Consider the following 12,740-nt stretch of genomic DNA (forward strand, 5'->3'; position numbering starts at 1 on the left):
CAACCCTGCCCTCGGCGGCGGGGCAGCCGAACAGGCTGCGCCGGGACGTGCCTGGGATGGGGTTGGCCGCCGGAGAGTGGCGATGTCCCGAGGAGTTTTCCCGGAGCAGCCCGGGAGTGGGCCGGAGATGCTGAGCCCATGCCGGGCCCTCCGGAGGGGCGCTGGACCCGGCTGATACGCCTTGCAGACGGAGCCGCAGCCCGCCCTTCCTCCTGCTGCCCTTCATCCTGCCCTAATAATCCTGCGGAGAGACCCCAGAATTGAGCTCTGAATCCATATTAAATCAGCGAGTCCGTTTAACCCTCTCAGACAGGTACCCTGTAGCCAGGAGCTCCTGGGGTTACACAGAAAAGGAGGGTGTTTACATGTCTGATTGCACTTTTGGATCCTGATGCTATGTACCTTTTTTAGGAAGTCTTGACTTTAGAGCTAATGTCAGGTTTGAGCTTGGACTGCACACTGCCTGGAGAGCTCTTGAATATCTTAGTTTTCTTTAAATCAGACCAGACAATTGGGAAGAAATAAGGAAACATTAATATTTTTGTTTGTTATGTTCAGACTTTGTCGCTTTCCTCCCTAGGAACAGTTGAAAGGACAACCTTCTGCATTGTGTTTGGGTTTATTTTTAATCCTAACAAACTTGGAGCATCTGATTGGGTTTAGATTTTTGAAACTTTTTGTAGGGGGAAAGGAGAGCTCAAACTTTGTCAAAGGTTTATTAGTACAGTGAGGCTGTAATAAACTTGCCAAAGGACTGGGTGTGTGCTAAGCACCCCAGTGTAAACAGAAGATAAGCAAATTTCTGCACATTTTATTGTTCTAGTCTGTATTTACCCCCCTTATTTCCAGGTTCTTCAAGAGCAGCTACACACAGTTGCCAGCCTCCCTCCATGTGGTGCCCCAGCATGCCTTGTGCTGGTGATGCCACACATACCATTCATCTGCCCTGGAGAATGGAGCCTACCTCCAGGGTAAGGCAAGGGATGCAGCCCCAGAGGCCTGGCTCCCGCAGGGACTGCAGCAGTGGTCTGGGGGAGGGAGTGCACATTGTGATCCTGCTCCCTTTCCACATGTCCACACTTCCACTTACATGGGATTGCTCTTTTGCTGCCAGCCAGATGTCCAGGACAACCCATGCATAGTTCTGACTTAGCCTCAGTTCTCCCTTTGAAACATCTGCTCTGAAATGCAGAGAGGGAAAGTTGGATTTGGGGTTAAAAATAATTAATGCAAAATCCAGGCTTGGGGTACAATAACCTGGGTGTTCACCTTTCTTCACCAACAGTAAGTAATTTTCTAAGCTTTTAATTGTTGTTAATAATTTCCAGTCCTGTACTGCAAAGAAAGGTTTAGGAAACAGTACAGAACTGAGAAGAAAACCTGGATGCACTTTCCTTCCTTCTGAGGCAGGCTCCAGTTTGCATTGCTGATGAATGGTGGGAATGCCCTGCAGACTCAGTCAGAGAGCACCACATGAAGGGGAGCTGGAGACTGTTAGGTGGCTGTAAAACTTTAACACTGGCAAAAAGTACTAGGAACACCATGATTTCTTTTGTGTGCTTTAGACAGACACACTTGTACACTTCTCCCAAAGAAGATTCACTAATTCACAGCAAAACTGATGAGGTTGTTCTAATGGTATGCTGCTCAGCACTCACTGCCTGTATATCATGCAAAATTAGCACCTGAGAAATGGAGAGACTGACAGGAAGAACTAGAGCCCCAGGCAGGAAAAGCATACAAGGGCAATTCTAGCCCATGGTTATCAGTACTGTGGCTGCAGGTGAAGTTGTTTCAATAATAATGTTTTAAAGCCAGGCATTCCTTGGGGTCTGTATACTTAGCTTTTGGAGATGTTGTCATGTGCTGGTCACATTTAGTCTTTCCTGGGTAGCCCACAGGGACTGGAAGATCTTTTTAGGAAAAAAGGGTGGGATTTTCAGAAGGCTACAGGAATTTTGGTCTGTAAAAGAAAAGTAAGTTCTTGGAAGTGTTGGTAACACTGCATTATGGGTTCCTCAAAAAATGTGCCTGCTTAGATGAGGTTTGAACTAAAGACTCTGTAAAGGGAGCTATGATGACTCTCCATAAGAATGGAATTTTGGAAGGCTAGAGGTATATGAAAAAATCTTTTACCTGCACAAAACCTGAATATTTGTAGTGCTGCTTTGACTTAGGGCATCTGTAGAGATCTGCCAGACAAAGATGTTAATTCCCAGAACTTGTTCCTGCACTCTATAACTTAGTGCTTGAAGATCTGAAGACTTAACATTTGTGGACTAAGAAATAGCTGCATAATTCTTAGGTAATATATTTGTTATAGAGTGCTGCATAATAATATGTTTCTAAATTTTCTAACCTGGTTGAGCATAGTAATGAAAGAAAAGTTTTGTCCTTCTTTATATTTTTCCATTCCATTCTACTTGAATGTGTCCACAGAGATTATTTTTTTTCTCAGCTTTTGAGAAGGGATGATGCTGGCTGATTTTCTTGGAGAGAAAGGTCAAGAAGTAAGAGAGGCAGTGGAAGGAATTGGTCCTGAGATATCCTTTTCAGAATGCAACATAGATAATATTTTCAATGCTAGACATTTCCTGACAAAGTTTTTTGTGTTTGCTTGTCCAACTTCTTTCATGTCCTAGAGTGGAAGAGTAGCTGAAATTTAGCGGAATGAGTTTAGCTCAAGGGAACTTGGCTAGTTGACATGCTAGGGATACATGTTTTCTATTTAATTGGCTGGCTGAGCTCTTGTACCTCAGGTTGTAATTTTGGTCTCCTGAAGATGGTAGAGATTCAGTCTTATCCAGGAATGATCAAAACAAGTGTAATGAAGCAAAGAAGCCAGGAACACTACTTGATTTGCTTGCAAAAGAGACACAGTAGGAGCTAACGAATAAGAAAAAAAATCTTAGATGCAGACTTTCCACTTGGCACATTTCTTTGTAGTAAATATTCAAATGCACAAGGTCTGGAATTAAACAAAATTTCTCTGTTGTCTTTTACCAGTTTTGCCCCCCTAATTATAATAACAATTGTGCTCGTTATTATTCATTTATTTGATCAATAACACCAAAAAGCTGAAGCTTGCTCCCTGGGGTGGAGGGGACAAAGGCAATGCAATCAGAGGGATTCTTATGTGAGTGAAGTGACCACCCTCACTGAAAAGGGAGGTGTCATCCTCAAGATGTTTCTCTTACCTGCCTTTCAGACACTGGAAAAATTCATCCACTCTGTCTCTGCACTAGGTTAACCATGGCAGGAGGTATGCAATAGGCAATCACCAGCTTTTTATGTAGGACAGGAATGGTACATGTGAAGAAATCTAAGATACACTGAAGAAACCCTGTTTGAAGGAACACCAACACCTGGTGCCACGTAACCCCTGGAGATGGCAGACACAAGGCAGGGGTGTGCATTTAGCCCCTAGGATGCTGTAATCCTGTGGCTGTGAGATAACCTGAGGCCTCAAGTACATGATGCTGGTTCAAAGATAGGTAGATATGTTGGCTTTTTAAGATTCTTGTTTACTGAGATGCTCTGCATTATGTTTCTCAGTTGATGAGCTTTTGGTACAGCCTTGAGTTCTGAGTTAAATCCATGCTGCAGCTGTGGCCTGGGGATATTACTGCTCTGTGCAGGGAAGGATCTAACATCTAACCAGTTCAGGATGTATTGACATGCATGTTTACAGAGATGGCTAATGAGCCCTGTGGACCTTATTTCTCCTAAATACCTTCTGAGAACAGCTATTAACACCCCCCTTTCATAATTTTGTGGTGCTAATTCATAAAACCTGATTTGCACTTCAGAGTGGTCTGTCAGTTTAATAAATAGAATATTCTGAACACATTTAGATCACTTACCATGCAAGGTATCATGTGAGGTAGCTCAGAGTTGCTCCTGGTAGTTGTTGTGTAGGTATCCTTCAGGAAAAAAAGTTGAGACCCTCAGATTAATTTAGTTTTTAATTAACAGGGCTTGCATGTTACCTGTTCTTCTCATAGCCCCTATGAGTTCCATACAATTGGTGTTTGTTCCAAAACAATTGGTGTTTTTCTTCTTGAAAACATCCACACAATTAATGAGGAATTATGTGAAAACCTATGAATGTCACCTTTCATTTTTGAAAGTCAAAATGTTTCTAACCATCCTAGAAAAGAGCTGTAGAGAAAAACATAAAAATAGGAGTCTCTACATTCAGGAACAAATAAGCATTAACTGTTGGATTTTTTGTTTGTTTGGTCGGTTGGTTTTTGGTGTGGTTTTGTTTGCTTGTTTATACTATGATTTTAGAGAATCATAGCAGGATTTTTTTTTAATATAGGGAACTGGCAGAATGAGGACTCAAGGTGTAAACATAGATTTGGAAAATGCTTGATAAAAAAAATCCCAAACAATTGTAATACTGTAAAAGTAGTCAAATTCTGCTTTCTATAGTAAGAGAGTTATTGAATCACATAATTGACCACTATGTCTTTCAACTGATTTACTCATTTGGGGAACCTGCAGTATATATTTCTTTGCGACTTTTAGAACTCCTCATACACAGAGATTAAAGAAGAATCATACATGCCAAGACAGTAAACCAGCTACCTGAAGACAGATAAAGGAAAATAGATTTTTATATCCAAAAATGTTAGTTTTAGGCAGATCAAGCAATGTAGTTAGAAGCATAGTCTCTAGAGCACAAAAATTCAGTAAAATACATAGAAAATACAGAAACGGAAATATGAAAAATAGAGAGAATATGAAGTCTCATTATTGTGATACCTTTCTTAAATAATGAGAAAGTTGAGTCTATAGCTGAAAAATGGGTACTGGGCTGAAAAGCAGAAAGTCTGCGTTCCATAAAAGACAAACAGAAGTCCACACAAGATGTTCTTTATTAGATAGAGGAGGATATGCAAAGTGAGAAACATCCTAATACATAATTTCCAATGTATAACTTGGGCTAAGACCTGAGGCTTGTCTTGCATGAAGACCTTTTTTATGGTCAAAGTGGTTACCATGCATTTACCAGTTGTTTAGAAGACAAGCACAACAGGGCAGTTCCTGAATACAGTCTGGTTTACAGTGTGTTTCTTTCAGATGCATGGAAGTCTTTGGCTTCAAGCTGCTGAATTAGGAACAAGCCAGCAGTTATGCTAAATACCTTGATAAAGGAACCTCTTAATTACAGCTCAGCAGGGCTGAGTGAGTCTGAATTGTGGAAGAGATGGGATTAAAAGCAGACTGTGTGTGGTGGGCAAGTGCTATACAGGAGGTAAAGTTCTGATGGGCTTGAAGAGCCACTCTGTGGAGTGCAAATCATGGCCAGTCATCAGCTTCTCTTTTACTGATCTTCCTTTAGTCTCAACAGACTGTTCTTGGCTGGCTGTTTGATAGATGCAGGTGTGTACATTTATGTATGGTAGGTACTGTTAACACATAGTCTATGGGTACCTCTGGGGAAGAAATGAGCTTACATCCCCACCAGCAGGGCTCCATTATAATCCTGTTCTTGGGTATGCTCTGCCTTTGCAGAGAAGGCTGCTGCTCTGAAGGTTTCAAACCAGCCTTTACTGGATATTGCGTGTTGTGGTTATTTAATTTGATTTCACAATTAATGACCTAATGGTAGTTGCACCTGTCCTAGGACAATAAAGTCTCTAACTGTCCACTGAATTCCATTTGATAAGCATTTCTGATGTATGTCTGTCAAACCTGAAGGTTTCCAGTGATGGTGATTACATCATGTCTCTAGGCAGCCTGTCACAATGCTTCAATGTCCTTATGACCACAATGTTTCCTAATGTCTCACCCAAATCTATATTACCATAATCTGAGCTTGGTACTCATCTTATCCACGCTTGGGTTTGAGAACAGACTAGTTCCCTTTTGTAACAAACTATATACTTGGAATTATTCTCATGCCCTGCCTCAGCCTTTTCCATCTTATCAAATATGACCCCATTCAACCCCTTTTTATAGGTAATTTTTCTCTGAAGTTGATTTTTTTCCTTTTTCTGCCTTCTTTCAGATTTTCTCCAGTTATCTGCATCTTTCTTAAAAACCTAGCACCCAAATCTGGACATAGGGTTCTTCTGAAGGTCCAGCCTGAAGTTTTACCAGTATCAACTTACACAGGAAATTTACTTAAAGAACATTGCAGACTCCTGTCTACAATAATTTCATTATGTTGTCTACATTTGCTTTGGGGTTTTTTTGTTTTGGTTTGGTTTGGTTTTGGTTTTGGTTTTTTTTTGTTTTTAAATAGCATGGCATAGCTGGTGCTTATTAATTGTATTCTATTTTGTGGTCTTTAGACTTTTTTTTAAGCACTACTACTTTAGTCAGCTGTTTCCTATTCTGTAAATGTAAGGATGGTTCTCTTCATGTTCATTTGCCTCAGCTGAATTTCATCACTTTTTAGAGCCCTCATCTTGAGGAAAAACATTGTCAAAAATTGATTGTCAAAAATACTTTTGAATTCTCAACCTGTCCTGCAACATACCTGCAGCCTTCATATCTCATCTTCTTTAATGAAGTTTTAATGAAGATATTCTTTCTTATGTCTCCAGGTTATCAAAGAGTACTCCAGCTGGTGCATCTATGATGAAGTCTAGAAGGTGCCTTGCCTTTAGGGTGCTCTGAGGCACAGTGTATACACTCTGGGTGGCCAAGACAAAAATGTTATTGAAGAAATTATAGTCTGTAAGCAAACCTCAGTCTCTTTTTCATTTCTGATGCCATCTTGAGGTTATGTGTTCTGAAGAAGGAAACTGGCCAAAAAAAAAAATGTTTTTCCTACTTTCCAACAAAAGCCTGAGTGCCACCAATCCAAGAAAAATTAAGCTGGGACTGGAGGCAGACTCATGAGAGAATACTGAGCTGCAATTTGATAAAGGTTGTTTAATCATGGAAAATTTAAAAGTCAATATTAAAAAGAAACAAACAACCAAACCAAACCAAAAAACCCCACAAGTTATGCATTTAGATACTTGACTTGTAATACTTCACTAGAACCTTGCTTTCAGTACTTCTTTGCTTTGTGCTTTGAGAAAACTTACTTTTTTTAAAGTTTTAAATACTTTGTCCACGATTTTAAGAAGCTCGAGATTTCAGGCTTCCCAATTTTTATTAGTTTCTTGGCAACCACCCAGTAAAGAGCTGAGTTATTTATGGTATAAGCAATCCTTAGATCTGTGATTAGAGATATTTTAGTGCATCCAGCAAAAAAAACATTAAACATCTCCTTTCAAGCTCTCATAGTTCGCCTTTGTGGTCAGAAAACTCTTTAAAAAGGCACAAAAAATTATTTAGATACATTGTCTTAAATCACTTTGCTTTCAAAAATACGAGTACACAGTGCTTCTTTGGTCAGTCACCATCCTTTTACTGTTACTATGATCCCCTATGTTTTTTATAGCATCCTCTTGTACCTCTTTTATCTTATGGCAACAGGGACCCAAAGTAGCTCTGCCAGAGGAACAATAAAATATTACTTTGCAAAAGAAAAACATGCAAAAACTAACCTGGTTCAATTCAACCATCCTGTGGGATTTACATTTTACAAAGAAACGTTTCAGGTTTGGCATTTAATATTTGTGAGTTTGGAGGAAGGCTGGCTCAGCTATTCTTATTACTCACCATACCTCTCTGAAAGTTAAGTTTGCCCCTGAGGACAGAGTCCAACACCAGGGACAGGAGATGTGTCTGTTGGAAGCAGTTCCATACGTATGCATAGTGTGAGAGTGCCTGCTCTTCTCTTACTCTTGATTTCTTTGTGATGGCTCTGGGACCTAAGTTTGGATTTTATTTACAGTTGCTTCCCCTCTTTTGAGCTATTCATCACTGCCATTTGTTGGCCAGGAGTTCTTCCACATCTTTCTTTATTTTCTTTTTCCCTTCCTTCCCATATGCTGTGCTTTCCAAAATACTGAAACTGAGGCTGGCTGGCCCTGAAGCCATTTCTATTTTTATTCTAATTTCTCTTCTACCAGCCCAGACTGTCACCCTTAGTTTGTCTTAAGTCTTCAGTTTCTCCCTTCAGGAAACAACCCTATTTCTAGCACATTGCTCTCACTTTCCCTGAATACTAAGAAAAAAAAATCTAGTTCACAGCTGTATGTGATCTGAAGCCCTTTTTCATGGACCATCCATCTCCCTTCATTGATATCTGTTCTTTATACATTTGTTAAACTTCTGTATTTCTGGTTCAATTTTTATGTATTTTTTCTTACATTTTTTAGATTTTTTTGTGAAAAAAGTTACTTCTTGATATTTATTACCTTGATTTTTATTGTTTTGTAGTTATTCATAAGGTTTCTGTTTACTTAATAGATTTTCCATAGGTGATTTATGAAACGTCCTACTTTCTTTACTGCATTCATTTACTTTAAATTAAGCACATGCATATTTCTAGATAGCACCATTTTTTTAATGCTCTATCACACTAGAAAGTCCAATCTGATTTGCCATCTGTTTGCAGTGTCTTTCATATCAGCTTTATTCCATTTTTCATCCTCCACAGAATAATTGTGTTTAGGTTATTTTACTACATGTATTTTAATAATCTAATGTTTTGTTTCCCCCTGCATTGTTACTTTGTTCACATGCTAAAGTGCAAAGGAGCAGGAGGTTTTTTTTCTTGATCTGTTTCATGTGACAAATAAAACTCTTAGCAACATTATCAGAAATTTCAGCTGAGAAGAAAACTGGCAGACTTCTCCATTTGAAGGCCTAGAGCAAAATAACAAGAGGAAAAAAATATAGGTCATATGGCCAGGAGGCTTTTGGAGAGATGCTGTGATAGAAATCTTGGCTTAGCCTGAATTGACCCATGCTTGGCTATGGCCCTAGCTGTAGGTCTTTGCCATTTTATAAGGGCTGACTACTGCTTGCTGAATTAAATGGTGAAACTTCAGAGAAATCAAAGTTCACCAATCCCACAGCATACATAAGAGGAGTTTCCACTTTGACCTAGTTCTCATTCTCACAAGATCCTGTCATTTTAGTGGATTCTTGGAAGTAGCAGCCAGTCTCCTTTGTTGTCTCTATACCATGATACAAATTTATTTAATAGTCCCAGATCCCAGTTCATTGACTTATGTGGTCTCTCCTCATTTCAGGTTCTGTGGCTGCACTGCCACTCTTGTAGTTTTTTTATGAAACTACATACAGCTGCAATAGGATATTTCTCCTAGCTGAAGGGCAGGACCATTTATAAAACCATAGGGTATGGATTGCATTTGAAATGTTTGAGTAGGCTTTCATTGCAGAAGTGAAAAAAATAACTTGCTGGGAATGGGAACAAGCACAATCATGCTTAAAACCATGTTAAATCTTCAGGGTTGATTTTTGCTGCAGATTACCTTCAATAGACTAGTGTATTCTCTGTATATGATATGGTTGGTTTAAACTGAGTTCTGAGTAATTTTTAACACATCTCTAATAAAATTTTTTTTCCAGTTTAAACTTTGCTTACTTTCTGGGCCCCACAGTTCAGGAAGGATATTGAGGTCCTGGAGCAGGTCCAAAGGAGGGCAACTGGGCTGGTGAAGGGACTCGAGCACAGATCCTATGAGGAGAGGCTGAGGGAGCTGGGGCTGTTCAGCCTGGAGAAGAGGAGGCTCAGGGGAGACCTCATTGCTCTCTACAACTCCCTGAAAGGAGGTTGTAGCCAAGTGGGGGTTGGTCTCTTTTCCCAGGCAACTCTCAGCAAGACAAGAGGGCACGGTCTCAAGTTGTGCCAGGGGAGGTTTAGGTTGGACATTAGAAAGAATTTCTTTACTGAGAGGGTGATCAGGCATTGGAATGGGCTGCCCAGGGAAGTGGTGGATTCTCCATCCCTGGAGATATTTAAAAAGAGCCTGGATGTGGCACTCAGTGCCATGGGCTGGGAACTGCAGCGGTAGTGGATCAAGGGTTGGACTTGATGATCTCTGAGGTCCCTTCCAACCCAGCCAATTCTATGATTCTATGATTCTATACTTGTCTTGGGTGAACAGTTTCTGGTATACTTTAGCTGGAAAACTTTCCAGTCACTTCTGCCATCTTGCCTACTGTTCCTTGAAGAGGTATCCTATGCAAAACTTGAAATATAAATGCAACATGGCATGGTTTGAGTTTACTAAACACTAAATAATCTGTCTACCTTTTTTTTGTCCATGTAAGAAATATATCCTGCTTTGAAATATTGTATCTCTGTGCTTCTTATCTGTTTTCCTGCTCTTCTTTTTCTATGAATTTAAAAGTACATTTTTGGAGACCTTAAAATAAACCAGACTGAGATTGCCTTTGGTATAAGCAGGCACAACTCCTAATGAAGTCCATGAGAGTTATGTCAGGTTACCCAAAGACTGAATTTAGCCTCTGTTTTATTGGGAAACCAGCATGCAGCTCTTCAGTTTATATTAGCAGAAGCCAAGATGGTGTTTCAACAGCACGTATTTTGGAAATTTCCATGGAATGTATAGCTTTTATATATCAGTTAGTGCTCATCATGGATTTGTTTTGGTTTTCAGTGATAATTTTGTTTGGCAAATCCTGATTCTTGCTCTTTCTCACAGTATTTACAAGACAATTTAAATGCTATAAAGAATTTATCAGACCATCTGGCATCTGAATTCAGAAACTCTGGCCTCAGAGGAAAGACAAATGAGTATCATAGGAGCTACTAGTGAGCATTACAGTTTTACACTTCCATGCTACTTGTCTAACAGCATACACTAACCTGCAGTTTATGAGAGGGTTGGAACTAACCTTTTAGAGATATTAGTTTTCATTAATTCTGGAGGGACAGGGTTTTTTTTCAGTGTGGAAACCACTTCCAGCAGAACTGGAAAAACACATTTCATTCTTATGGCAGAGACCTTGATTTGAACACTAAAAGTGAAATTGAAGAAAACGTTTTCTTTGGTCTGAATACTGTCCAATCAGTATCAACATGAAGCTGGTTTTCTTCAGAAGCTGCATTAATCCTCTGTAGGCCTGTTTTTCCTTTATCAGACAAAGTTCAAGAATAACCATGGCTGTTTGCTTCTGTGTTAATACCAGACAGGCAAACCTTGTGTCAGTTTCCTCCCTCTCCCGAAGCTGGATGCTTTGCTGAATATGTGCATCTTTGTCAAGGCTGACTTTCCAAGCAAAGAAACTCATCTTTGTGTGGAACTCAGCACAGTTGTAGCACTGTCATCTCAGTTGAAAGGTAGCCAATAATTGCTTTGTATAGATCATTCCTTTTTCCAGGTTTCTCACTGAGGCACAGCAGAGCTCAGTGAGGGTGTGTAATGCATCACTTGAGCTTTGCATGGAGCCTTGTGCAGGTAGTGCACTGCAGTCTGAAAGGGAGTGTCTGGGAAGTCACAGGCACCAGGTCTGGAGCTTTTCTGGAAGATGTTAACTTGAGGGACCTCTTTTACTTTCAAGTCTTGCAAATTCCCAGAGAGCACCTGTGCTGAGTTTCACATCGTTGATTCTGCTGACTGTAAGATCACCTTCTTTTGATAAGTTGACATGAAATAATAATCTAATACAGCAAGCAGGGGTGGTGGCAGGTGCAGTAAGGAAACGAAAATCAGGCTTTGGGGAGGAGATGGGGAAGGGACACTAGAATTATTACATTTGAATACCAGTAACTTTTAAAAATTTTAGCTGATTAAGTATCTGAGCAAATAATACAATGAACAAACCTCAGGAACACAGGAAATTCCAGATTTTTTTTTTTTTTTTTATGTGTTGGCATGTTTATAAGGGCATTTTACATGGTTTTATGAAAGTCAACCAACTGCACTGTTCTTGTGTGATAGAAATTCTTAGACACACTATATCAGTGCTTGCCACTGCAGAGCATGCTCAGTAAGGAAATAAATGTCTGATGTCAGTAATACAGTTATCATACAGATTTAAAATCAGTTAACTGATAGGTATTGAATAAACATATGTAGGGAATACCTGTCCAAATACAGCCTTTTTTGTGAGGTACCCTAAGCTTGTAGAGAGGATAAGAATTAAGACATGAGAGCTTTGGCAGCAATCCAGCTTGCTTGCTTGGTAACCCAAGCTTGTTTTAAAATGGGTATTTTAATATAGCAAATCTACAGGTAACATTCAGAATTATTTGTTGTACTTCACTGACCTGTAGTTATGATAGTGATTTTGCTGCTGGAGTGAAGATACAGCTGAACGTAACTTTTCACATCAGGTGATTAAGAGGTGTAACAGTGCTTGGGCTCATGCACTCTTAGATGTTAGATGGGACAAAATGACAGATATGTTACACTTGCTTTTAATGTTTGTAGTGTTGTTCCTAGAACTGGGTGCCAGTCCGGAGCCCAAGTATTGTAAAAGGCACCTGGTGGATTAGAAAGGATTCAGAAGAGTTTCAGTAATGTTTAGAAAATCTGCCTTACATCTAGGGACTGATTTATCTGAGATAACTTTGCAAAAGAGCAACTTTATTTGAGAATCTTAATATTTTAAATAATTTCTTCCCTCTTTTTTTTTTATAGGGCACCAATGCCTCTGCTCTGGAAAAAGACATTGGCCCAGAGCAGTTTCCTATCAATGAACACTACTTTGGTTTGGTCAATGTAAGTACTGTTTTCTGTAGGCAAATCAGACACAGAACTATGGATTTAATGCTACTTGCCCTTTGGTTTCTTCATTTCTTTTTTTTTTTTTTTTTTTTTTTTCTCCTCCCCATCCTGTTCTAACGTAGGATTGTCCTTTTTTGACAAAGTACTGCCCACGTTCATATT

General features: G+C 39.6%; 1 protein-coding gene across 1 annotated transcript in view; it reads left to right on the forward strand.

Annotated features, from left to right (window-relative positions):
* Positions 1-12,740, forward strand: part of USP46 (ubiquitin specific peptidase 46) — a 32,758-nt gene that overhangs the window by 262 nt on the left and 19,756 nt on the right. Inside the window, exon 2 of the mRNA XM_071743543.1 lies at positions 12,492-12,572. Coding sequence (XP_071599644.1) covers positions 12,492-12,572 — 81 coding nt within the window. The remainder of the gene's footprint in view (positions 1-12,491; positions 12,573-12,740) is intronic.

The sequence above is a fragment of the Heliangelus exortis genome, chromosome 4 (genome assembly GCF_036169615.1).
Source record: "Heliangelus exortis chromosome 4, bHelExo1.hap1, whole genome shotgun sequence".
NCBI lineage: Eukaryota > Metazoa > Chordata > Aves > Apodiformes > Trochilidae > Heliangelus > Heliangelus exortis.